The 24,266-nt window shown below is 51.3% G+C and overlaps 2 protein-coding genes across 29 annotated transcripts in view; one reads left to right on the top strand and one right to left on the bottom strand.

Moving 5' to 3' along the window:
- Positions 1 to 13,381, top strand: part of golga2 (golgin A2) — a 30,207-nt gene extending 16,826 nt beyond the window's left edge. For 7 of the 8 annotated variants that reach the window (XM_064309355.1, XM_064309359.1, XM_064309358.1 and 4 more), the window contains 13 exons: positions 2 to 109; positions 661 to 748; positions 3,098 to 3,234; positions 3,649 to 3,867; positions 4,230 to 4,343; positions 5,016 to 5,240; positions 5,658 to 5,757; positions 6,789 to 6,880; positions 7,081 to 7,237; positions 7,540 to 7,716; positions 8,308 to 8,414; positions 9,083 to 9,251; positions 9,860 to 11,613. In XM_064309355.1, the coding sequence (XP_064165425.1) occupies positions 2 to 109; positions 661 to 748; positions 3,098 to 3,234; positions 3,649 to 3,867; positions 4,230 to 4,343; positions 5,016 to 5,240; positions 5,658 to 5,757; positions 6,789 to 6,880; positions 7,081 to 7,237; positions 7,540 to 7,716; positions 8,308 to 8,414; positions 9,083 to 9,251; positions 9,860 to 10,140 (1,974 nt within the window). In that variant the 3' untranslated portion in view covers positions 10,141 to 11,613. Of the gene's footprint in view, position 1; positions 110 to 660; positions 749 to 3,097; positions 3,235 to 3,648; positions 3,868 to 4,229; positions 4,344 to 5,015; positions 5,241 to 5,657; positions 5,758 to 6,788; positions 6,881 to 7,080; positions 7,238 to 7,539; positions 7,717 to 8,307; positions 8,415 to 9,082; positions 9,252 to 9,859; positions 12,679 to 12,730 lie in introns of those variants that run through there. The other variant, XR_010325595.1, reaches the window with a different exon arrangement.
- Positions 13,382 to 13,718: 337 nt separating this feature from the next.
- Positions 13,719 to 24,266, bottom strand: part of dnm1a (dynamin 1a) — an 82,029-nt gene continuing 71,481 nt past the window's right edge. For 12 of the 21 annotated variants that reach the window (XM_064309362.1, XM_064309382.1, XM_064309369.1 and 9 more), the window contains 3 exons: positions 23,146 to 23,387; positions 21,802 to 22,008; positions 13,719 to 17,606 (listed from right to left, as the gene is read on the bottom strand). In XM_064309362.1, coding sequence (XP_064165432.1) covers positions 17,540 to 17,606; positions 21,802 to 22,008; positions 23,146 to 23,387 — 516 coding nt within the window. In that variant the 3' untranslated portion in view covers positions 13,719 to 17,539. Of the gene's footprint in view, positions 17,607 to 18,627; positions 18,665 to 21,801; positions 22,009 to 23,145; positions 23,388 to 24,266 lie in introns of all 21 variants that reach the window. The other 9 variants (XM_064309373.1, XM_064309364.1, XM_064309365.1 and 6 more) reach the window with 3 other exon arrangements.

The raw sequence follows: 24,266 nt of genomic DNA, 5'->3' as shown, positions 1-24,266 counted from the left end.
GCTGATGGAGTCTGTTGCGCAGCTGCAGACGGAGAGAGACCAGTACGCCGCGCAGATCCAGGAGGAGGGCCGCGTGTGGAAGGAGAAAACGGAGCAGCTGCTGACTCAGGTACCGCCGTCTCCACGGAGACGCCGCGCTCCTGCGTCCTCCGGAGAGGGGAGCCCGGCGGCCGTCCCGGGGAATCAGACCAAAGCTCGTTCAGCGATAGGCTGGAAAGTCAGTGCGCGAGGGCAAAAATGGACAAAGACTTGCGTGAGATCCGAAGAAACTTGGCGGAGGACAATTGCATGAAATTTAGAAAGAGAAGGAGGCCGATGTGTGTAAGAGCCTCAGAAACTGTGAGTTCAGGCAAGTTCAGGGGCAAGTAGCAGACGTCCTATAGTTCTGGAGAACGGTTCATTCGATCTCGCTCGTTCATTGGTTGTTCCGCTTGCTATGCTTTGAGCGCTGCACCTACCGCAGCAGGCAGCAGTTTTGAGTGGGAAAATGCAGGGAGAGTCCGATTCGTGAGCGCTCGGACGTTCGACAGGCTGACCCGGTACATACCGGACACTAAAAAGAGTCGTTCAAAAAGATTATTTTTGTTCATTTTCGCCCATCGCTACTGCAGACTCAGTTCAGTTCTGTTCTAGAGCCGCTGTCCTCTTTTCCCTCCGCAGGTGACGTCCATATCGGAGGAGAGGGACGGCTGCGCCGCTCGCATCCTGGAGCTGGAGTCCCAAATCACAGAGCTGAAGAGCGCTGCGGGTACGAGCTGGACACGTCCCTCCTCTTCCTCACTCATCCTCACAGTTCCTTACCCTGTCCCTAACCCTCCTCTTCCACACAGTTTCTAACCCTAGCCCTCCTCTTCCTCACTCATCCTCACAGTTCCTAGCCCTAGCCCTCCTCTTCCTCACCTATCCTCACAGTTCCTAACCCCGTGACCCTCCTCTTCCTCACTCATCCTCACAGTTCCTAACCATAACCCTCCTCTTCCTCACTCATCCTCACAGTTCCTAACCATAACCCTCCTCTTCCTCACTCTACCCTCTGCTGCCGGCTCACGCTAGGATACTCCAGTAGTACTGCTGGTTTTCTTTCCTGTCTGATAGTTGATCGATTGATTAATGCTGCTGATTGGCCAGAGGCTTCACTTACCGGGTGCCCCAGGTTTAAATGGGTCCTGATTGGAGGGGAAAATGAAAACCAGCAGCAGTACTGGCCTCGGGGGCCACGTTTGAGCATCGCTGCCCCGGGGTGTATTAGACACTGAAGCAGGAAAAGGAATTGGGTATCTAACCCGGGGTATATTAGACACTGAAGCAGGAAAAGGAATTGGGTATCTAACCCGGGGTATATTAGACACTGAAGCAGGAAAAGGAATTGGGTATCTAACCCGGGGTATATTAGACACTGAAGCAGGAAAAGGAATTGGGTATCTAACCCGGGGTATATTAGACACTGAAGCAGGAAAAGGAATTGGGTATCTAACCCGGGGTATTAGACACTGAGCGGAAAGGATGGACTAACCCGGTGTATGACACGAGCGGAAAGGAATTGGGTATCTAACCCGGGTATATTAGACACTGAAGCGGAAAAGGAATGGGTATCTAACCGGTATTAGACACTGAAGGGGAAAAGGAATTGGGTATCTAACCCGGGGTTATTAGACACTGAAGCGGAAAAGGAATGGGTATCTAACCGGGGTATATTAGACACTGAAGCAGGAAAAGGATGGATCTAACCGGGGTATATTAGACACTGAAGCGGGAAAAGGAATTGGGTATCTAACCGGGTATATTAGACACTGAGGGAAAAGGAATTGGGTATCTAACCGGGTATATTAGACACTGAAGCAGGAAAGATTGGGTATCTAACCCGGGGTATGTTAGACACTGAAGCGGGAAAAGGAATTGGGTATCTAACCCGGGGTATATTAGACACTGAAGCGGGAAAAGGAATTGGGTATCTAACCCGGGGTATATTAGACACTGAAGCGGGAAAAGGAATTGGGTATCTAACCCGGGGTATATTAGACACTGAAGCGGGAAAAGGAATTGGGTATCTAACCCGGGGTATTTAGACACTGAAGCGGGAAAAGGAATTGGGTATCTAACCCGGGGTATATAGACACTGAAGCGGAAAAGGAATTGGGTATCTAACCCGGGGTATATTAGACACTGAAGCGGGAAAAGGAATTGGGTATCTAACCCGGGGTATTAGACACTGAAGCGGAAAAGGAATTGGGTATAACCGGGTATATTAGACACTGAAGCGGGAAAAGGAATTGGGTATCTAACCCGGGGTATATTAGACACTGAAGCGGGAAAAGGAATTGGGTATCTAACCCGGGGTATATTAGACACTGAAGCAGGAAAAGGAATTGGGTATCTAACCCGGGGTATGTTAGACACTGAAGCGGGAAAAGGAATTGGGTATCTAACCCGGGGTATATTAGACACTGAAGCGGGAAAAGGAATTGGGTATCTAACCCGGGGTATATTAGACACTAAGCGGAAAGGAATTGTACTACCGGGGTTATAGACACTGAAGCGGAAAGGAATTGGGTATCTAACCCGGGGTATATTAGACACTGAAGCAGGAAAAGGAATTGGGTATCTAACCCGGGGTATATTAGACACTGAAGCAGGAAAAGGAATTGGGTATCTAACCCGGGGTATATTAGACACTGAAGCAGGAAAAGGAATTGGGTATCTAACCCGGGGTATATTAGACACTGAGCGGGAAAGATGCAACCGGGATTAAACAGAGAAAGGAATTGGGTATCTAACCCGGGATATTAGACACTGAGCGGGAAAGGAAGGTATCTCCCGGGGTATGCTGAGGAAAGGATTGGGTACTAACCCGGGTATATTAGACACTGAAGCAGGAAAAGGAATTGGGTATCTAACCGGGTATTAGCATGAAGGGAAAAGGAATTGGGTACACATATGCCGCAAAAAGTTATTCAGGTATATAGACACTGGCAGAAAAGGTTGGTATCTAACCGATTTACCTGAGCAGGGAAAATGGGTATTAAGAGTCGTGGTGAGGAATGTATTGCCGAATTCAGAGTGGTCTAGCCTTCCTTCCTCTGTGGCCCCTCCCCCTCAGCCCTGTTGTCCCAGGAAGCAGAGGCCTTGGCCCCGCCTCCGCCTGCGGGGCCCTCGGAGGCCGAGCTGAGCCTGCAAGAGGCCCTCAGCGGCCTGCAGCAGGAGAGGGACGGGCTCAGCGCCCAATACCAGGCCCAGGTAACCGAGACTCCGCCCCCCGTCCCCTCCCCCCTCCCATCCAGAGCGGACTGGGCCCGGGTAACTCCGCCCCCTCCACCAAGGCCCCTCCCACTCTGTATTATGGCTGAGGCCACTGGGTCATCAGCAAATGGGAAAAAATTTCCAATTACATTCCGCAAATAGTTCATACTTTCAGATTTCGTAGATAACATACTTCGTGCTTTCATATAAAATGGGTTTTTTGGTTTTTGTAATTATTTAATGTATATACTGGTCTAAATGAGTGTAAATGATTACATTCTGATGAGTCCGTAAGGTAACATCATTGTGATTTAGGCATGGTTTCCTGTGTGTTAAATAGCTGTTGGGTTGCTGGGTAAAGCTCCGCCCATTTTAATGAGGTGGGTAACGCTGTGCCCCCCCCTCCCCCAGGTACGGGACAACGAGCAGCTGAGCCGGCTGGTGCAGGAGCAGGAGGCGCGGCTGCTGGAGCTGGAGCAGGAGGCGCAGCGCGATGCGGAGGAGGCGCAGGACCGCCATCGCCTCCTGGAGGACGCGCAGAGCGACAAGGCCACCATCAGCCGCGCGCTGGCGCAGAACCGCCAACTCAAAGAGCAGCTGGCCGAGCTGCAGAACGGCTTCGTCAAGCTGGTGAGGAGCGAGCGCGCACACTACACACTACACTACATGCTACACACTATACACTATACACTACACTACACACTACATGCTACACACTGTACACTATACACTACACGCTACACACTATACACTACACTACACGCTACACACTATACACTATATGCTACACAACACACTACATGCTACACACTATACACTATACACTACACTACGCACTACATGCTACACACTATACACTGAACATGATACACACTATACACTACACACTATGCATGCACGCACACATTCACACAGAGCACACACCCTCTTCCTATACACACACCAGCATGGATGCCTGCCATCACACTGACTCCGCCCCTCTCCGCGGACAGACCAATGAGAACATGGAGCTTGCGACTGGGTTGCAGTCTGAGCAGCACGTGAAGAAGGAACTGGCAAGAAAAATGGGCCAGCTGCAGGAGGACCTGCACCACATCAAAGAGCAGGTGAGTCAGATACAGACAGGTGTGTCAGAGCAGGTGAGTCTGGTACAGACAGGTGAGTCAGATACATACAAGTGAGTCAGTGCAGGTTAGTCAGATACAGACAGGTGAGTCAGGTACAGACAGGTGAGTGAGAGTGCAGGTGAGTCAGATACAGACAGGTGACTCAGAGCAGGTGAGTCAGGTACAGACAGGTGAGTGAGAGAGCAGGTGAGTCTGGTACAGATTGGTAAGTCGATACAGACAGGTGAGTCGGGTATAGACAGGTGAGTCAGGTACACTTGCTCGCACAGATTCATCCCAAAATATCCTCCATTTAGTTTGTGCAGGTTTAATCCTCTCAATATCCCTGCTAACACAGGACAGACTCGGAATGTTCCGGTTTATCGTGTTTTGTCACTATCCTGGATATAAGCCAGCATCCAGTTTGCACTATTTTTTCAGGTTATCAGTTCATATGAGGACCTGTTTAGTTCCAGCCCAATACCTGGACCAGTTATTAATTGTATTTGTTTTATTGAATATTTTACAGTCTGACTGTGTCTTAGTGTACAGGTCTGCGTGTCTGACTGACCCCCCTGTCCCATTGGGGGGGGGGGCGTTGTGATGGGTGTCCTAAACGCAGCCTGCGTTGACCTCTGAATGACCCTTTCTCCCTCGCTCCCCCGTCGGCAGCTGGAGCAGAAGGTGGAGGAGGCCCGGTCGGCCCAGGAGCAGCGGGACCAGTACCTGGCCCACCTGCAGCAGTACACCAGCGGGTACCAGCAGCTGGTTGCCGAGCGGGAGGAGCTGCACCGGCACTTCCTGCAGCAGACGCAGCTGATGGACCGGCTGCAGCACGAGGAGGTCCAGGGCAAGGTGCAGCTGGAGCTCAGCCAGCAGCAGCTGGAGCAGGCGCAGGTCAGCAGCTGCGCATGGCGGGGCGCAGACGCGGGCAGAGCTGCGCACACAGAGCGCAGACGCGGGCAGTGCTGTGCAGACAGAGTGCAGATGCAGGCAGGGGTGCTCATATCAGGCAGAATGCAGACAGAGCGTAGATGCGGGCAGGGCTGCGCACACAGAGCGCAGACGCAGGCAGGGCTGCGCAGATCAGGCAGAATGCAGACCGAGCTCCAGGGGCTCCAGAGTCTGCCTGGTGTCACATTCACCAGTTACATGTGAATCTATCGCCCAGTCACACCTTGCAGTGCATGTCTTGGTGAAGGTTCTGTGTTTTAGGTGCTGGTTTCATTTGCTCCTGGGAGCCATTTTGCAAGTCAGTGCTGTGGTTTTAATGGTGGAGACCCTGCTGAATGAGACACTGTGATCTCCCTGCAGGAGAAGCTGAACCAGCTGGCCAAAGATAACGAGGACCTGAAGACGGAGGTGCAGGAGCTCCTGAACAGCTCAGCGCTGGGCTCGCCGTCCAGAGTCCAGGGTATGCACTGAGACAAGGGTACATACAGGGACCAGGGTACATACAGGGACCAGGGTACACCCAGACCAGGGTACAGACAAAGACCAGGGTACACACAGACCAGGGTACATACAGGGACCAGGGTACATACAGGGACCAGGGTACACCCAGACCAGGGTACAGACAAAGACCAGGGTACACACAGACCAGGGTACATACAGGGACCAGGGTACATACAGGGACCAGGGTACACACACAGACCAGGGTACACACACAGACCAGGGCCCACACAGGAACCAGGGTACACCCAGGGACCAGGGTACACACACAGACCAGGGTACACACACAGACCAGGGTACACACAGAGACCAGGGCCCACACAGGAACCAGGGTACACCCAGGGACCAGGGTACACACAGAGACCAGGGTACACACACAGACCAGGGTACACACAGGGACCAGGGTACACACACAGACCATGGTACACACACAGACCAGGGTACACACAGGGACCAGGGTACACACAGAGACCAGGGCCCACACAGGAACCAGGGCACACCCAGACCAGCGTACACACTGAGACCAGGGTACACACAAGGACCAGGGTACACACAGAGACCAGGGTACACACAGGGACCAGGGTACACACAGGGACCAGGGTACACACAGAGACCAGGGTACACACAGAGACCAGGGTACACACAGAGACCAGGGTACACACAGAGACCAGGGTACACAGAGACCAGGGTACACACAAGGACCAGGGTACACACACAGACCAGGATACACACAGACCAGGGTACACACAAGGACCAGGGTACACACACAGACCAGGATACACACAGACCAGGGTACACACGGGGACCAGGGTCCACACAGGGACCAGGGTACATTCAAAGATCAGGGTACACACAGACCAGCGTACACACTGAGACCAGGGTACACACAGGGTCCAGGGGAGTGGTCAAAGTGTGTTACCAAGGCAATAGGGAATTGGTCAAAGGGTGTTGCCTGTACTGTATAATAACATTACTGATTTGCTCTCTGTTCAGGTGATGGACTGGAGAGCAAGACTGTGTATGAGAGCTTCCAGAAATCCGACAGTCTCACCATCCCAGAGGACTTTGACAGCAGGGAACAGATGGTGAGATCCTCACAGGAGGACTATTTACCCCCACACACTCTAAGCAATGAGTCACAAGATGGGTCAATCTCACTGGACCCGTCAGTACTGTTTGACTGTGCATGCTCTTTTAAACCACTCTTTCAAAGGCAGTGGGTGCAAGGTCATTGTCAGTCACGTGCACCTCGGCTCCTCCCCCTCCCCCCCCTGCCCAATCACAGGAGGAGTTTGTGCATTCCGCCCTGAGCCACCTGGAGAAGGAGAGGGACGAGGTGGCCTGGCAGCTGGAGGAGGAGAGAAGGCTGCACCAGGCCTCCCTCCAGCAGGTGGCGGCAATGAGTCAGGAGCACCATCACCACAGCACCTGCACAGACGTAGGTGAGAACCGCAAAGGCTTGTGGGATTTGGAGTCCCCCACACACGGACTGGGAACCTGCTCTGGCTTGAGTGGGACCAGAGACCTAGAGCAAACTGCTCTGAGAAAGAGTCCACAAATGAATAAGGTTTGGATATTTGTAGTTTAGATTAAAAAAAGAATGGATTTTAACATTTGCGTGTAAAAGCGAAGTTCGCCCAAAGCGGGTTGTGGCAGAGTTTTGTGCTCAGTGGAGCAGATGTAGGCCTGAGGGAAGGAGGGAGGGCGTGCCCTTACGGTGGTGTCTGCCCCCCCCCCCCCCCAGCCTCGGACCTGGGTTCGGACAGCGTGCCGGCGGAGGTGCACGAGGCCCTGCGCGTTGCCATGGAGAAGCTGCAGCTGCGCTTCACTGCGCTGATGCAGGAGAAGGTGGACCTGAGGGAGCGCGTGGAGGAGCTGGAGCACCGCTGCATTCAGCTCTCCGGAGAGACCGACACCATCGGTGAGGCCCCGCCCCGCCCTGCACGACCCCGCCCCCAACCCTGCCCCGCCCCACCCTGCCCAACCCCAGCCCCGCCCCTGCCCCAATCCAGCCGCGCCCATCCCTAACCCTGCCCCTGACATCCCTACCCCGCCCCTGTCCCAATCCAGCCCTGCCCATCCCAACCTGTTACATCCTGTCACACCCCTCCCATCCCAACCCACCCCTGCCTTAATTCAGTCCTGCCCATCCCAACCCTGCCCCTGCCCTGCCCCAATCCTGCCCTGCCCTGTCCGAACCCCACCTCACCCCATCCCGCCCTGCCCAACCCCACATCACGCAGTCCCGCCCCTGTCCCAACTCCACCCCGCCCCTGTCCCAAACTGGGGCCAGCCCATACTTCCGTGCTCCATGGGGAGAAATGCACTGATTGGTTTGTGGTTCATAAAGCCTCAGTTTCCTGTCTGGCAACCAGACTGAGGCACAGAGATACCGAGCAGGTCGGCTATAATCTGTTGGGTTTCTGTGAAGTACGCAGACCACCGCACTAATCACTGTGTGTGTGTGTGTCCGTGTGCACGTGTGTGTGTGTGTGTGTGTGTGTGTGTGCAGGAGAGTACATCGCTCTGTACCAGAACCAGAGAGCGATCATGAAGCAGAAACACTTGGAGAAGGAGCAGTACATCAGCATGCTGGCCAAAGACAAGGAGGAGATGAAGGTGATTAGCCACTGCTAGCACACCGCTTTCTACCTGAGTTAGCATTAGCTACTGCTAACACACCGCTTTCTACCAGAGTTAGCATTAGCTACTGCTAACATACTGCTTTCTACCTGTTAGCATTAGCTACTGCTAACACACCGCTTTCTACCAGAGTTAGCATTAGCTACTGCTAACACACCGCTTTCTACCTGAGTTAGCATTAGCTACTGCTAACACACCGCTTTCTACCTGAGTTAGCATTAGCTACTGCTAACACCCGCTTTCTACCTGAGTTAGCATTAGCTACTGCTAACACGCCGCTTTCTACCTGAGTTAGCATTAGCTACTGCTAACACGCCGCTTTCTACCTGAGTTAGCATTAGCTACTGCTAACATACTGCTTTCTACCTGAGTTAGCATTAGCTACTGCTAACACACCGCTTTCTACCTGAGTTAGCATTAGCTACTGCTAACACACCGCTTTCTACCTGAGTTAGCATTAGCTACTGCTAACACACCGCTTTCTACCTGAGTTAGCATTAGCTACTGCTAATATACAGCTTTCTATAAAAGTTAGCAGGACCCAACCTCTTAGCTACTGCTGACACACTGCTTTGTACGTGAGTTAGCAGAGCCTAGCCGATTAGCTAACCTGTGCGTGCGGTACCCTGACCGTGCCCGTGCAGGTGAAACTGGCGGAGCTGCAGGACCTGGTCATGCGCTTGGTGGCCGAGCGGAACGAGTGGTACAGCAAGTACGTGCATTCGGTCAACAACCCGGACCTGCTGCCCGCCGGCGCGGAGCCCTGCGCCCCCGCGCAGAGACGCATGGAGCTCAACGCCGTCGACGGCCCAGGTGAGCCCCCCCTCCCCTCGCTCACCCGTCCCGCGCTGATGATGTCATCAGGCGGCGCATCGCCTCCGGCCGTCGCAATCCCACCGGCTGCAGCAGCGGTGCTCGGTGTGAAACTCCATCTGTGACCTGGAGAAATAATCAGTATGAACCGCCCCCCCTGTCCTGAATTATTTGGGTCAGAGGGAGCCCCCATCGCAATACATTTCGGAAAATTGATTAGTTGTTTGGTGGCTTGGTGGGGATATTGATTTATATAAATATTTATAGGCAGGTTTCATTGTTACTTCCTACTTAAAGCAGTTAATGAAATGATTAGTGATTGAAAGATGGATTTTATGGATGGATAATTTATTATACGAGTAAAGTGATCAGGTTGAACAGTGAGGGTATGCACTTACTGAATGAACAGGAACTGTGGTTCATCTGTCTTTCTCTCCCCCCATCTCTCCCACTCTCCCTCTCTCTCTCTCCCATATCTCTACCTCTTTCTTTCTCTCCCCCCTCTCTCTCTCTCCCCCTTCCCCCTGTCTCTCCCTCTCTCTCTCTCTCTCTCTCTCTCTCCCATCCTCCATCTCTCTTCCCCCCCCCCCCCCCCCCCCCCCATGCAGAGTCCATGGAGGTGAGCTCAGAGCTGGCCCTGGGCCCGTCGGTGCTGGGGGGGTCGGACGTGGAGCCCCTGCTGCAGGAGGCGGGCGAGGTCGGGGCGGAGAGCGCGGGGGCGCCGCCGCGCCCCCCGGTGGAGGACGGGACGGCCCAGCAGATCATGCAGCTGCTGCAGGAGATCCAGAACCCTCAGGCCCGCCCCGCCCCCTTCCTGGGGGAGAACCCCTGCATCCCCTTCTTCTACCGGGCCGACGAGCACGACGAGGTCAAGATCCTGGTGGTCTGAGACTCCTCCCACTTGCCCCGCCCCCTTCCCTCCTGCCCCGCCCCCTTCCCACACACCCTCCCATTTGGCTGAAGGGACTCTCCCGCCTTTGGCGGACCTGACCGGAGAGCTCTACAACTAGCTCTTTAAGGGATGAAAGTGCGTGTGTGTGTGCGTGTGTGCGTGCGTGTGTGTGTGTGTGTGTGTGTGTGTTTTGGTCTCCTTCCAACGGAGTCTCTTGTAACCGAAATGCCCCGCCCCCTTCCCCAATTTCCAAAGCTCGGTTGGAGGGTCTCCCTGGAAGTGCTCTGTTACCTTCAGCTGCCGTCGTGAAAGTGAAGAAAGGACAGACTGAACAAACGTTTAAATGAGTTTTCTCTCCACCGTCCCTAACGCGGGAGCTCAGTACACCCTCCCTCTGCCCAAACGCCCCCCACCCCCCCCCCCCGTTAATATCTAAAATCTGGTTCGGGAAGAGTCAGGGTGGCTTAGGAGGGTGGGTGTGGGGGTGGGGCATCATTACACTCCTGCGATGGGACTAGTTGTGACCAAGGCTTGAGAATCACCCTAAGGGTGCATCTAGTGCTGATCTGGCCCCCAGCCCCCTTGTGTAAAAGACCTGCATTTTGAGATTGATCAGGAGGAGATTGATCTTTTTCCTTTACTTTTGTGCACTTGCTTTAAACCTTTAAAAAAAAGACATTAAATACATGAAAATGTAATAATTGCGTAGACTAGATTTTAAAATGCTAACCAGAGAAACGTCTCTCCAAAGAGAAAGCAGCCGACCGAGTATCTACGTTTGCAGTTTTTTTTCTTTGCTATATTTGGGTGGGGGTTGTTTTCGCCAGGAGAGTTGCTCCTAGCCTGGGTTCGGACTGGAGGATGAGCCCGCAGAGTTTGGCGCCTGTGGGCATCGGTCCCTGCACGTGCCCTGTCCTGCTGGCACACGGGGGTGGGGGGGGGGGGGTGGCGTCTCATCAGAAGGCCGCAGGAACAGGAAGCGAGTCAGAGACGCGTCGGCGCGGCGGGCGTCTGAAACGCGAGCGGGGCGGCAGACCGCGGGAGAGCTCGCCGTCTTTCGCGCGACAGTTCCGGAAGGACCTAGATTCGTCTAGCGGAAACGGCGGTGCGCGGAGTCGAATAGACTCGGGCTGCGAGCTCCGCCTCTCCGGTGTCTTTGTGCAATACGGCGTCAGCCAGGGCCCGGTCTGCCGGTACATGTCCATTTTTGATTTCCCGACTGCCCGAAGTGACGCTTTCTGAACGCACCCTTCAGAGATTCCACTTGTCGGCGCGGCCGTTGCACGGTCTTCATGTGCGACGAGTAACGTAGACGTAGAATAACATGGGCTTTGAGTGTTCTCTCTTGGTTTGCGTAGAAACTGTCCCGGGTCAAGAGCGGCGTCTGGAATGTCCGGGCAGGGAGATTCCCCACCCCCTGAGGGAGGGGAACAGCTTCTGTGGTTGACGGAGGAATGCAATTTTTTTTTTTTTTAAATACAAAAGCGTTTGGCCTCGTTACCGTATATTCAGCCACCGCTGTTCAATGTGTGTGCCCATTCTGGTGGTGTGTGTCTCTGTGGTGGAGAGTCCTCCTGCATTGCTTCTGGCCCTAGGACAGGAAGCGCTTTAGGACAGGAAGTGCTTTTCGACAGGAAGTTCTTCAGGACAGGAAGTGCTTTTCGGACAGGAAGTGCTTCAGGACAGGAAGTGCTTCCTGCTTCCTTTGAGAATGCGCTGAGAAGGCGGAGAGTAAGTGAAAATGCGTGCATGCCCGCTCGCGTGTGTGTCTGTGTCACACGTCCCCATTAGGACATAAATATTTAAAATAATAATAAAATAAAATTGATGAGAATTTGTTTTGGCTGTGCTGTAGAATGAACCAGCGAAGCGGCTGGCAGCCAGTGTGCACGCGTCAGGGTCCGCTCGGATGGCCGCAGGGCATGGCAGTTTGGGTCCGTGTACGGACAAAATTTGGGCTGGAGTTTCCCTGTTCTGCTGCTTGGACGAAACATCCAGGATTGGCAGTGACTGAAAGCAACAAGAAAAAAACTTTGTGTGCGCTGCTAAAAAAGAAAAAAGAGAGAATAGGAAAGTAATGCTTCATTGAAGTTGTTGGGCAGTTGAGGGTTGTGGTGTGCGGTTTTAAAAGTGTGCGGTAGCTCTGTCTTCAGCTACCCTGCGTAAACACTGAAGCCTGCTAGCGCTTTGCTGAGTGACTACAAATGGCCTCCACGCCCGTGGGTCGCCTTGCACTCCAGCCAGCGTCATTGTCTGTGAGAGTGTGAAGGAGCCAGGGGAAGGGCACCAGGGTGCCGCTGCTTTATTTGGGTTTATTTATGAAGGTCTTCAGAGCCGGAGTGAAGTTCTAGATCAGCGGCTTTCTGGGCTGGTCCAGGGGATGCTGCAGCTCGGTTTTCCTGGGGCTGAATTCGTTCCTGAATTTAAGATGAGCAACGCAGCAGACTTTTGGGCCCCCTGTGTGGCTCTGTGGGGCCCCCTGTATGGCTCTGTGGGGCCCCCTGTATGGCTCTGTGGGGCCCCCTGTGTGGCTCTGTGGGGCCCCGATACTCTGTGGGCCCCTGTGGGCTCTGTGGGGCCCCTGTAGGCCTTGGACCTCCGGGTTCCACTCATAGATTTTGTTTTTCTTTTTTCTGGGGGGGGGGGGGGGAAATGAGATTAAGTAAATTAAATTGTGTCATTGGGGTGGGAGGGGAGGGGAGGAGTTAAAAAAAAAAGTAACTGGAAAGCAAAGGAGGAGTTAAAAAAGAGCTTCTTTTTTTTTAGTCTATTGGTGGTTTTGTGGAATTTAATTTTGTCTGAGTTTAATTGGACGGCCGGCCAGTGACATAAGTGTGTAAATAGTGTATCTGTGTAACATACTGTATATTCCTCTATGTAGGTTTGCGGAGACGGAGAAGGTTGGGCATCGCTGCTTTTTGGCCGCGACTGAGGTGTTAATGACCTGTAGATCTAATGAATCATGGTGGGGGTGGGGGTGGGGGGTTCAGGGGCAGATTGGGGCAGTGGGTCACGGGTGGAACCGTCTGTGATTTAATACTGAGGTTAACTACATGAAAATATATTTATTTGGAGTAATTATCCAAACTAATCAGTTTTAAAATGTAGAATGTGTAAACACTATGGAGAAAAAATGAAGAAAAAAAAATATACTGTCAACAGAATATTTCTGATGTGATTCACCTTGTAAGATTTTTTTCCCCCTCTCTTCCTGAATAAAATTGAATGAGCAAAGTAAGTGGATTCTTAATGATTAAGCCCTGCTCCTCGCAGACAGCTGGAGTATGTGTTTTGTCCAGGTAAACATGCAGGTAAGTAGTCTAATATACACGCTTTTATCATTTTTGACACCATTGGACATCTTTGATGCACCTTTAATGAATCCAGTTTCTCTTGCAGATGAAAATAAGGAGTTGTGCGCCTTTTGTGCCACCACATATGGGGCTATTGGCTTTGTGTAAACAAATGTATGCGTGCGAATGAACTGGAAAATGCGCTTAAATATAAAGAGAAGTTTTAAAAAAAAATGTTCTCTGAACAATTTTGTGGAGAAAAAGAAAACGCGTGGACAGCCGTGTTGGTACACTGACTTTATATCTCTGGACAACAGCACAGTCCTGTTCAACACACGCATTCAACCAACAGCAGAAATGTACAGGAAACGCATCACAGCAGGCGGAAGTAGTCACATTCACTCTGCCCGCCTAAGGAGGCGGAGCCTTCCCGCCTCTACTTCCTACTCTCATAACAGTCATCTGACATTTATAATACATCGACCGAAAATAAATCCCGTGTCATTTATATACGATGATAATTTATCCAGCTGCATTTTTTTATTTTTTATGATACATTGAATTTTTTTTTTTTTTTTACATTTATTCAATCACTTTTTTTGTAATAATTTAATATTCATTTATCTTGCATGTTAGCTAAACTCTAAACCGTGGAAGCACAATTTCCATATATGCACCACAAGGATATTACATCACATTTAGGATATGTCCGTGATAATCTATTTACTCTTAAATCATAATTATACATACATTTTGTAAATATTGTTGCTAAAACCAGGTTGGTGGTGGTTCTTTTAGTGGTGTGTGTGTGTGTGTGTGTATATGTATGCATGTATTTGAGCACAGGTGAGAATGTTACAGAAACAAGGTGTTTAGCTTACGATAGTTTACTGTCGGAAAATCACCATGCCTGACGTTAACTACAACAAACAGGTCATCGAACAACAACCACAAAGACAAGAGCGTCCACATGTGGACAGAGATTTAACTCACATCATCGGGAATATCCACAGAAGAAGGGATGACAAGAGAGTGAAACTAAGGATTATAGCTTTTTCTGCATAGACAAGCACTGATTTTTTTTGACCTGATAATGTCAGTCATCCCCAAATTCAAATGAGAACATAGAACAATTATTAAAAATGAAAACGAAAAATGTCCCCAGTAAAGTTCAGTCTAAAGGATGTACTCATGCGAGACTGAGACTGTACTATCCCCGCCCCCCCCCCCCGTTGCGTGTACAGTGCATGCATGTCCCGTCACCAGAGCCCCCCAGATAAGATATTACACTTCCTGTACAAGCCCCGCCCCTCAAATTACATTTCCTGTACAGGCCCCGCCTCTCAGGTTACACTTCCTGCACAGACCCCGCCTCTCAGGTTACACTTCCTGCACAGACCCCGCCTCTCAGGTTACACTTCCTGTACAGAGCCTGCCTCTCAAAGATACTGTTTCACTGGGGAAAAATGGGGCGACTCGGGGGTGCGGGCACAACTGGTTATTAGGGGTAGTCTGGGGTAGAGTTCCAGCAGGGGAATCGACAATTCCAGCAGAAGCAAATGGTCAGAGTTACAGGGGGAGTGGCAGGGTTTCATGATCCACTGCACAGTCTACAATTAAACAACACAGTTTAGCTCAGGATATTTAATGAGCGCAAATGCAAGAAGGAAACAGCACACCGTGTCTTTTCTTTTGTGGCATCCTGACTAAGAGCGACGGGTTTGGGGTGGGACGGGGGGGCTCAGAGGTGGGACAGGGGCAGGCAGACACCAAACGGGGGCACCTCATCCACCCCCCCCCCCCCTTCCCCGGGGACTTGGAACCCACTGCGGCGACGCCGTTCTCTCTGTGCCCGTCGCCCGGATGAGGGAAGGCTTTCTGAAGGGCTGTTTCTTCTTTTTTTTCTTTATGTTCTTTTCCCCCCTGAGGGCCGCCCGTCTGTTCTTCTCTCTCTCAGTGCATGATGGGACTCAGTTTTCATGGATGAAGGGCAGGAAAGATGGAGGGAGCTTGATAGAGAGGGGGAGGAGGGGGGAGGTTTGGATGGGGGGGGGGGCGGTTATGAGTCGAACGGTGGAAGGGGGCTCTCCGGGCGGGACGGGCTGCCCTTGCTCGGCCGGCTGAGAAAAGAAAAGAAAAAGGGGGGAAAAGAAGAAAAAGAAGTGAAAATGATAAAATAAGACAAAGCAGGTAGATGGCATCCACAGGTGAGAAAGCAGGGGGCCCTTCCTTCGAAGTCAACAGGGCCGTCGACCGCCACCACCTCAAACGTCACCCGAGAAACAGGCAGGTTGGCGGATTTAGGGTCCCCCCAAAGCAGGGCCACACAGTAAGAAAGCCCTTTTGTGTCCGTGTTTGAATTTATTGCTTTGATTCTGTGAACAGGTCGTGACGAGACATTCACAGATCCGTACGTGTGTGTTTGTGATTACACGTCTGCGGTGTGGCGTGCGCTGACTGTTGACCGTGTGCGTCTGCAGGCTTGCTGGTCTGGCCCATGACTCTGGAGGACAGAACTGATCCAAACGAAAATAAAGCAAATCAAGACAACGGCGGAGCGCCTGAGAGATGCAGTTATCGACCGTCCCAAACGCCACCGTCGCCACGGGTAACGCATCACCGTCGCCACGGGCAACGCATCACCACCGCCACTGATAACGCATCTCCGGAAAACTGCTGAGCTGGGGAGATGCTGGGGGGGGGGGGGGGGTTAGGGTTAGGCAGCTGGAATGCATGGGGGGTGAACAGGGAAAGCAAACCTGGCATTCCATATGGAGGGATGGGGGGAGCCGAGAAAGAAAAAGCATGAATTACAGAAAGCAGAGAAGCATGACATTCCTTTCTTCATCTACCCCGGACCCTTCCCCATCTCCCTTCTTTCTTTCTTTCCTCTTGTCCTCCTCTCTTTCACTCTCGCTCCCACCAATCCAGAGGCTGGATATGAGCGTATCAGGAGCCCGAGTGTGTGTGTGTGTGTGTGCATGTGTGTGTGCATGTGCCTGTGCATGTGCGTGTGCATGTGCGTGTGTGTGTGTGTGTGTGTGCCTGCATGTGTGAGTCAATGTTAATGTATGTGTGTTTATTCACCATTTCCCTAAATAGCTTCCCAAAATAATGTAGATCCAGTTTGGGGGGTGGAGGCGCGGTGGAGGCGGGGGAGGGTGGGGCTAACGGTGGTTTGGATCCCCATAGGATAAACAGTGTACACATAGTAATGAAGCTGGTGGGACTGTGGAAGGGCAAATACAGGTTTGAGGGGCGGGGTTATCCATCTGAGCCCCAGTCCCCAGTCCGATCAGAGACAGCACCTGTGGGGATGGGGGGGGGCTGGGGGGGGGCATGGGGTAGGGGGTGCATGGACAGGCACCTGATACCTGCAGCGATGGTGCACCTCTCCCTGTGCAATAGCACAAACAGGCTGTGAACTCACGCCCACTACAGTGTGTTTTACGGTGGTTACCATGGCTACCGGGTCATGTGAGTCACAGGAGGACATCTTGATATTGAATATTTCTGCACACTGAGTGTCTTAAGCCCCTTTACAGGACAGAATATTAATAACCCATAACCGAACAAAGACTAAGATGAGCAGAGAAGAGGCTGGTTTGTGCAATGCTACAATACACTGGCCTATGGGAAAGCAAGCTGCTGACGTCATTATTACTGCTTAATCAGCCTGGTTCCCTTGCTATAATCTCTATACTGTGTGTATCTCCATATTCATAATGTATATGCTGCCTGTGTTTATATGCAAACACATCTGCATGTAGATACGTGGCATTAGGTGTCCGATTGTGTGTGTGTGCGTGTGTTTGTACGAGTGTGTAAACTGTACGTTTTCATCAGGAACAGTGTAGCAGTTAGTGGGAGAGGAAGAGAGGGTGGGAGAGGAAGATGGAGGGGTAGGTATGTGTGTGTGTGGGGGGGGGTATGGGGTGGGGGTGGGAGTGGGAGGTGTAGGGTGGGCGTGGGAGGAGTTGGGGGTGTAGGGTGGAGGTGGGAGTGGGGGGTGTTGGGTGGGCGTGGAGTGGGGGCGCAGGAGGACTGTATCCATGATCAGAGCCAGTCACAGGGTGAGGGAGGTGGGTGAGGCCAGCCCGGGGTTAAAGGTCAAGGAGGGAGGAGTCAGTGGGCCTGCCGGGTCGGGTTGGTGAGGCTGGTGCCCTCCGGCTGCAGGGAAGACACACAGACACAGACAGACGGACAGACAGACAGAGAATATATGATGGGTCGTTGCACAGACAGTTCCCCACCCCTGACTTAGCAGCCCCACACACACACGCACGCACACACACTGGTGATCCAGACCCTGCATCTAATGGGATATCATATTCAAATCTCTGCACTTTATGCTTAACTTTGTGTGTACGAGTGGAGGTTTCATTCCTACAGTATTAACAGCGTTCCTCACGTAGAGCTGCTTTGCTATTTTCACACACTTCTTTTAAAACTTGTTAATCAGAAACACTGAAATGCAGGTGGGGCTGTATCTATGTAGGTGTGCGCTGCAGGTAAGGGCGGGTCACGATGTTTCTGTCCCTCCAGAGCCACCGTAGGACTCACCTCAGCGAAACAAACATGTAAAGAATGCAAGCGCTTCTTGTTTTTCCCCACATGTGGCTGTACGGGTACAAAGGTCGTGCATGGGTGAAATGCCATGGACAAACAGACAAAACGCTGACAAAATAACCCCTCACCCTTGGCCCCTAACCCTTGACCCCTGGGTATTTTCAGTCTTGTTTCCTTGTTCCAAATCCTGTGACACACTCTGCCCTCCCAAGACAGAGGATCACACACCTGTCCACAGGTGCGATTTGGGATGTGATACTGGAGTAAAAGCAGGAGGGGGCAGGCCAGCTGCGTGTGTGTGTGTGTGAGTACGTGTGCGTGCTTGTGTGTGTGTGTATCTGTGCGTGTGTGTGTGCGTGTGTGTGTGGGGTGTGTGTGCGCGTGTGTGTGTGTACGGGTGTTTGTCTGTGTGCACGTGTGTGCGTGCGTGTGTGTGTGCGTGTGTGCACGTGTGTGCGTGCGTGTGTGTGTGCGTGTTTGCACGTGTGTGCGTGCGTGTGTGTGTGTGTGTATATGATGCAGAGGAGGGGTTAAGGGGCGGGTCAGACATGACGACAGGAAGTGACATCATGCAGCGTGATGACAAGAAGTGGGAGCAGCGTTATGACAGTACCAGACGTACCAGTAGCGTTAGTCCTCATTGGTCACTGATTGTAATTCTGAAAAAATAACCATAAGCAACAGGTGGGATTGGAGGAGGGAGGGGGTGGGAGGAGAGAGGAGCGTGTTAGTCCACCAGTTTAGGAAGAGGAGCGACTCCACCCCCCCCCCGGCACTGTTTCAGCCAGAATTCAGACAGGACAGATTGCAGGCAATCTTTTTGATTACTAGGACACGCTGCGTTAAGCACACTTTTATTGTGTTAATGCAGTGCCTGAGAGCCTTTTAAGAGTCAGCAATCCTCTTCCCAGACCGTTGGGTCAGTTAAGTTCACTTCTGGAGATCACAGGGAAACACGAGGCCACAGCATTAGTGTTTAGGAAAAGAAAAAAAAAGGTAATTTTTCCACTTCAATAAATCTCTCTCTCTCTCTCTCTCTCTGTCCCTCCATCTTTCCTTTGTGAGGGAGAGGCATTTGCCCAGAGAGGAAGAGGTAGAGCAGCAAACAGACAGCCAGCATCCTTTGGGTGGGGGTGGGGAGGGGGGGGGGGGGTGGAGGAGGGGGAGGGGCCCAGGTGGGTGAAGGGCGGAGTGAGCGGACAGAAGAGGTGAGTGGGCGGGACGGGGGCGGGGCAGCCCGGAAAAGTGCGAGTGAGCCAGAACAAGGGTCCTTCAGAGACGCGTAGTGCACAGACAGACATGCAGACAGACCGACAGACTGACTCGCCCACGGACCATGGCTGTAAATGTGACTGACAGAGAGGACTCTCTCTCTGAAGGGCTGTACTGACACAAATCCCTCACCTTAACCGTAACCCTGCTGTCACAGACCCCAGGCAGACTGTGACTTATCCGCACGCTGCTGCCAAAAATATCTACTTAAACAAACAGAGCTTGGCCCGGGTTGGCCCCCGTGTGTGAACAGAGCACATCATGATTTGTTCTAAACCTGTTCTAATAACCCAGTGATTGAAGTGGAAAGACAGAGGACTGTAAAAAAGCCGAATCATACATCAGAAACATCAAATTAAACAAGGAATTAGTAGTAGTAGTAATTAGTAGCCAGGATATTAACAGCAATATATAATGGAAGGTCACCTATTAATATATTGAGAAAAATGACAAATTCTTTTGATTGGCTCGTGTCAGTAAGGTATTCAGGTACAATCCTAATCACTAGCAGTGGTGGGCAGTACACTTCCTGGTGAGCTGGTGGGCGTGTGCTTGATTGGGTTTCCACCAATCAGAAGTCAGTATTTCTTATGGCACTGCATACACACCACGACTTGTTTATTCCTGTATTTGTATCATGAAACTATTCAACAAAGGACACAAACACTGCTTTTAGAGGTCATTCACTGCAAACTTAAAAAAACACTTCTGGGAAACCAAGAAATTAACAGGGCCTCACTGTACACCCCTGAATCGCAACATTCATCACCACTTTTTGTTTTATTGCAAATTGTCTAAAAATTCTTATTCATGGACCGGAGCATCAGAAGGAATTGCTGAGGGGGGTAAGGGGGGGTTAGGGGTTAGCATGTGGGAGGATCTTTAAAGGAGGGAGGTGGAGGGGGGGTGAACCCATTTAAGGACCAGAGGGGTGGGGGGGGCAGCACCCAAAGATCCAGACGAAAGGGTGTTCTCTCTGGATATGACTCAGAGGTCAGCCACCTGACCCAAAGCATGTCAATATAAATAACACTGGAAATATGGAAACCCAGACCTGACCAACACACAGATATATAAAACATCGCTACCTGAACATACACATTTTCATGCATGCACTGTAGAATATATTTATCTGAAATATATGCGCACCCATAGGCAAGCAGCTGTAACATATATACTTCATATAAACCCATGTTTATGATCTTGCTTTCAATTAATTTCTTTTTATTTTAACACCATGGTTATTATTTTATATTTATTTTATATTTCTTATACTTGTTTTATATTTCTTACACTTGTTTTATGCTTTTTATATCTTAGGATTGTTTTATCATTATCAATTTATTTTATTACTATTATTTTATTTTATTAATATTATTTTTATCTTTATTAGTATTATTATTTTTTCTTTATTATTTATTTATTTTAATTTTAAATTTACATCATTTCTGCTATTATCATTATCAATTTATTTCATTTCTATTTTTATCTTATCTTAATACCTGTGGTACTGATTTCTATTGTTTCTCTTGTAAAGCACTTTGAGCTGCATTTTATATAAATAAAGTTTATTATTATTATTATTATTATTATTATTATTATTATTATTATTATTATTCTGTTTTCCGACATACAGACAGCATACTGTGCAAATCTGAATTTGTTTGTTTTCGTATGTATTTTGTCCTCTCCACATGGCTGACTTACAGAAATGGAGAAAGACTTCATGAACCTGGTAATGGCTGGAGCAACCACTATGCTGTCAATTAGGGGCTATCCTCTCAATAAATTCAAATTCAAATCACCAAACCATAAGAACCAGGCCAGGGCCCTGTTTCACAAAGTAGGATTACTGAGTTAGCTGGATAACTGCGCTGAGTAAAACCCGGAGCCCTCCCAAATCTGGAGCATGGACTGAAGTAAAAAGGTTTTACTCAGCGCAGTCATCCAGATAACTCAGTAATCCTGCTTTGTGATACAGGTCTTTACTCAGCGCAGTTATCCAGATAACTCAGTAATCCTGCTTTGTGATACAGGTCTTTACTCAGCGCAGTTATCCAGATAACTCAGTAATCCTGCTTCATGATACAGGTCTTTACTCAGCGCAGTCATCCAGCTAACTCAGTAATCCTGCTTTGTGATACAGGTCTTTACTCAGCGCAGTTATCCAGCTAACTCAGTAATCCTGCTTTGTGATACAGGTCTTTACTCAGCGCAGTTATCCAGCTAACTCAGTAATCCTGCTTTGTGATGCAGGTCTTTACTCAGCGCAGTTATCCAGCTAACTCAGTAATCCTGCTTTGTGATACAGGTCTTTACTCAGCGCAGTTATCCAGCTAACTCAGTAATCCTGCTTTGTGATGCAGGTCTTACTCAGCGCGTTATCCAGCTAACTCAGTAATCCTGCTTTGTGATGCAGGTCTTTACTCAGCGCAGTTATCCAGCTAACTCAGTAATCCTGCTTTGTGAAACCGGCCCAGATCTCGACCAGCAAAATGAAGCGTTATTCTCCTGCGTGACTCACTTGGGCACGCCGGGGGGGGCGCGGTTCGGCCGGGAGGGGACCTGGGGGGGCGGCCCTCCGAACGGGTCCGGGGACGCCCCGGGGCGGGAGGGCACGGGCGGGCCCCCGGCAGGGGGGAGTCCAGGGGCGGAGCCTCGGGATCCAGGCCGGGAGGGAGGTCCCGGAGGGGGGGCCCTGCGCTGCGGGGTGGGGCTGGTGGCCGGGGACCTGAGGGGGACACACACGTGCCGTAATCATAATCTGCAATTCCCTCAATCCTCCACCAGGGTGTGCTGTGTCACCACTCCTTCTGAATCTGAACTAAAAACTACTGTTCATAGAAGCTGGCTTAGATCTTCTGAGTTCAGGCAAGAAAATTTTCCATTGTCAAACAGAAAGTTGTCATTTAATCAATATGTACTAGTTAGATAAAAAAGTATATTGAAATCACCCCCACCCCCTTTTTGCCCCACAGTTACCAGTATGATCCTGTTACTCCACAAAAGTTACATATTTACATTTTAAAACGAGTGAACTTGTTTTAAATGGCCAGAGATGCATCCAGTAAAGCTTTGCTTTGTAACTGTATGCAATGAAAGGTAATCGAGCGCATTCTTAAAGAACAGCGCTCAGGAGTGGAAGAATTCCTTGGTTTTATTGGGCACCAAATCTTCCACTCCAGGCTCCCTGAACGCTACCCCACCTCCCCAACCCTCAATCTTGTGTTCCGTCAGTACCCCCCACTTCGTTTCCCATCCCCCCCCACCCCGCTTCCGCGTTCGGTAAGTACCTGCGTCCGGTTGGGTACCCCTCCACTCGTGCATTCGGTCAGTACCTATGTCCGGACAGACACCCCCTCCACTCCAGCGTTCGGTCAGTACTTACGTCCGGACAGTCTGTCCCCCCCCTCACTCCAGCATTCGGTTAGTACCTGTGTCCGGACAGTCTGCCCCCCCCCCCCCCACTCCAGCGTTTGGTCAGTACCTGCGTCCGGAAAGACCCCCTCTCTCACTCGGGCGTTCGGTCAGTACCTGCGTCCGGACAGACCCCCTCTCTCACTCGGGCGTTCGGTCAGTACCTGCGTCCGGACAGACCCCCCTCTCTCACTCGGGCGTTCGGTCAGTACCTGCGTCCGGACAGACCCCCTCTCTCACTCGGGCGTTCGGTCAGTACCTGCGTCCGGACAGACCCCCCTCTCTCACTCGGGCGTTCGGTCAGTACCTGCGTCCGGACAGACCCCCCTCTCTCACTCGGGCGTTCGGTCAGTACCTGCGTCCGGACAGACCCCCCCCTCTCACTCGGGCGTTCGGTCAGTACCTGCGTCCGGACAGACCCCCCCCTCTCACTCGGGCGTTCGGTCAGTACCTGCGTCCGGACGGGCCGCCGGCCACCTGCAGCCAGGAGTCGTCGACGGGCGGCGGCAGCGTGGTGGAGACGGTGGTGGTGCTGATGTCGCCGATGATGCTGAGTGCCTCGCGCAGGGCGTGGTACATGCGGAGCATCTCCTCCCGGTGCTGCGCCTGCTCCGCCGACTCCTCCATCAGCGAGTTCTGGTCCCCGCACGAGTACAGGTTCGCCAGCAGCTCCGCGTTTATGAATTCCTTCGTCTGCGGGGGGGGGGGGGGGGGGGGGGGGAGGCGGGGCGAGGGGGAGGGAGAGCAGGGTCTCAGCAAGGTGTGACACTCAAATTAAATAACACTCTTCTACGGATATCACGCGAGTAATAAAAAAATGTGAAATTTCTTTCTTGAAAAAATATAAACAAAAAAAAAACAATTCCCCTTCCCACAACATAAAGCAAGCGTACAAATAGCTAACATCATCATGGTGCGCAGTGATTTGAAACCTGGTATGATGAGCAGTTAGGGCGTGGGATAACTCAGCAGCCCTTTATCCAGCTAACTCAGCAGCCCTTTATCCAGCTAACTCAGCAGCCCTTTATCCAGCTAACTCAGCGGCCCTTTATCCAGCTAACTCAGCAGCCCTTTATCCGGCTAACTCAGCAGCCCTTTATACAGCTAACTCAGCAGCCCTTTATCCAGCTAACTCAGCAGCCCTTTATCCAGCTAACTCAGCGCCCTTTAAACAGCTAACTCAGCAGCCCTTTATCCAGCTAACTCAGCAGCCCTTTATCCAGCTAACTCAGCGGCCCTTTATCCAGCTAACTCAGCAGCCCTTTATCCGGCTAACTCAGCAGCCCTTTATACAGCTAACTCAGCAGCCCTTTATCCAGCTAACTCAGCAGCCCTTTATCCAGCTAACTCAGCGCCCTTTAAACAGCTAACTCAGCAGCCCTTTATCCAGCTAACTCAGCAGCCCTTTATCCAGCTAACTCAGCAGCCCTTTATCCAGCTAACTCAGCGGCCCTTTATCCAGCTAACTCAGCGGCCCTTTATCCAGCTAACTCAGCAGCCCTTTATCCAGCTAACTCAGCAGCCCTTTATCCAGCTAACTCAGCAGCCCTTTATCCAGCTAACTCAGCAGCC

The sequence above is a fragment of the Anguilla rostrata genome, chromosome 14, assembly GCF_018555375.3.
Source record: "Anguilla rostrata isolate EN2019 chromosome 14, ASM1855537v3, whole genome shotgun sequence".
Classification (NCBI taxonomy): Eukaryota; Metazoa; Chordata; class Actinopteri; order Anguilliformes; family Anguillidae; genus Anguilla; species Anguilla rostrata.
This window is presented reverse-complemented; position numbering and strand designations above follow the sequence as displayed.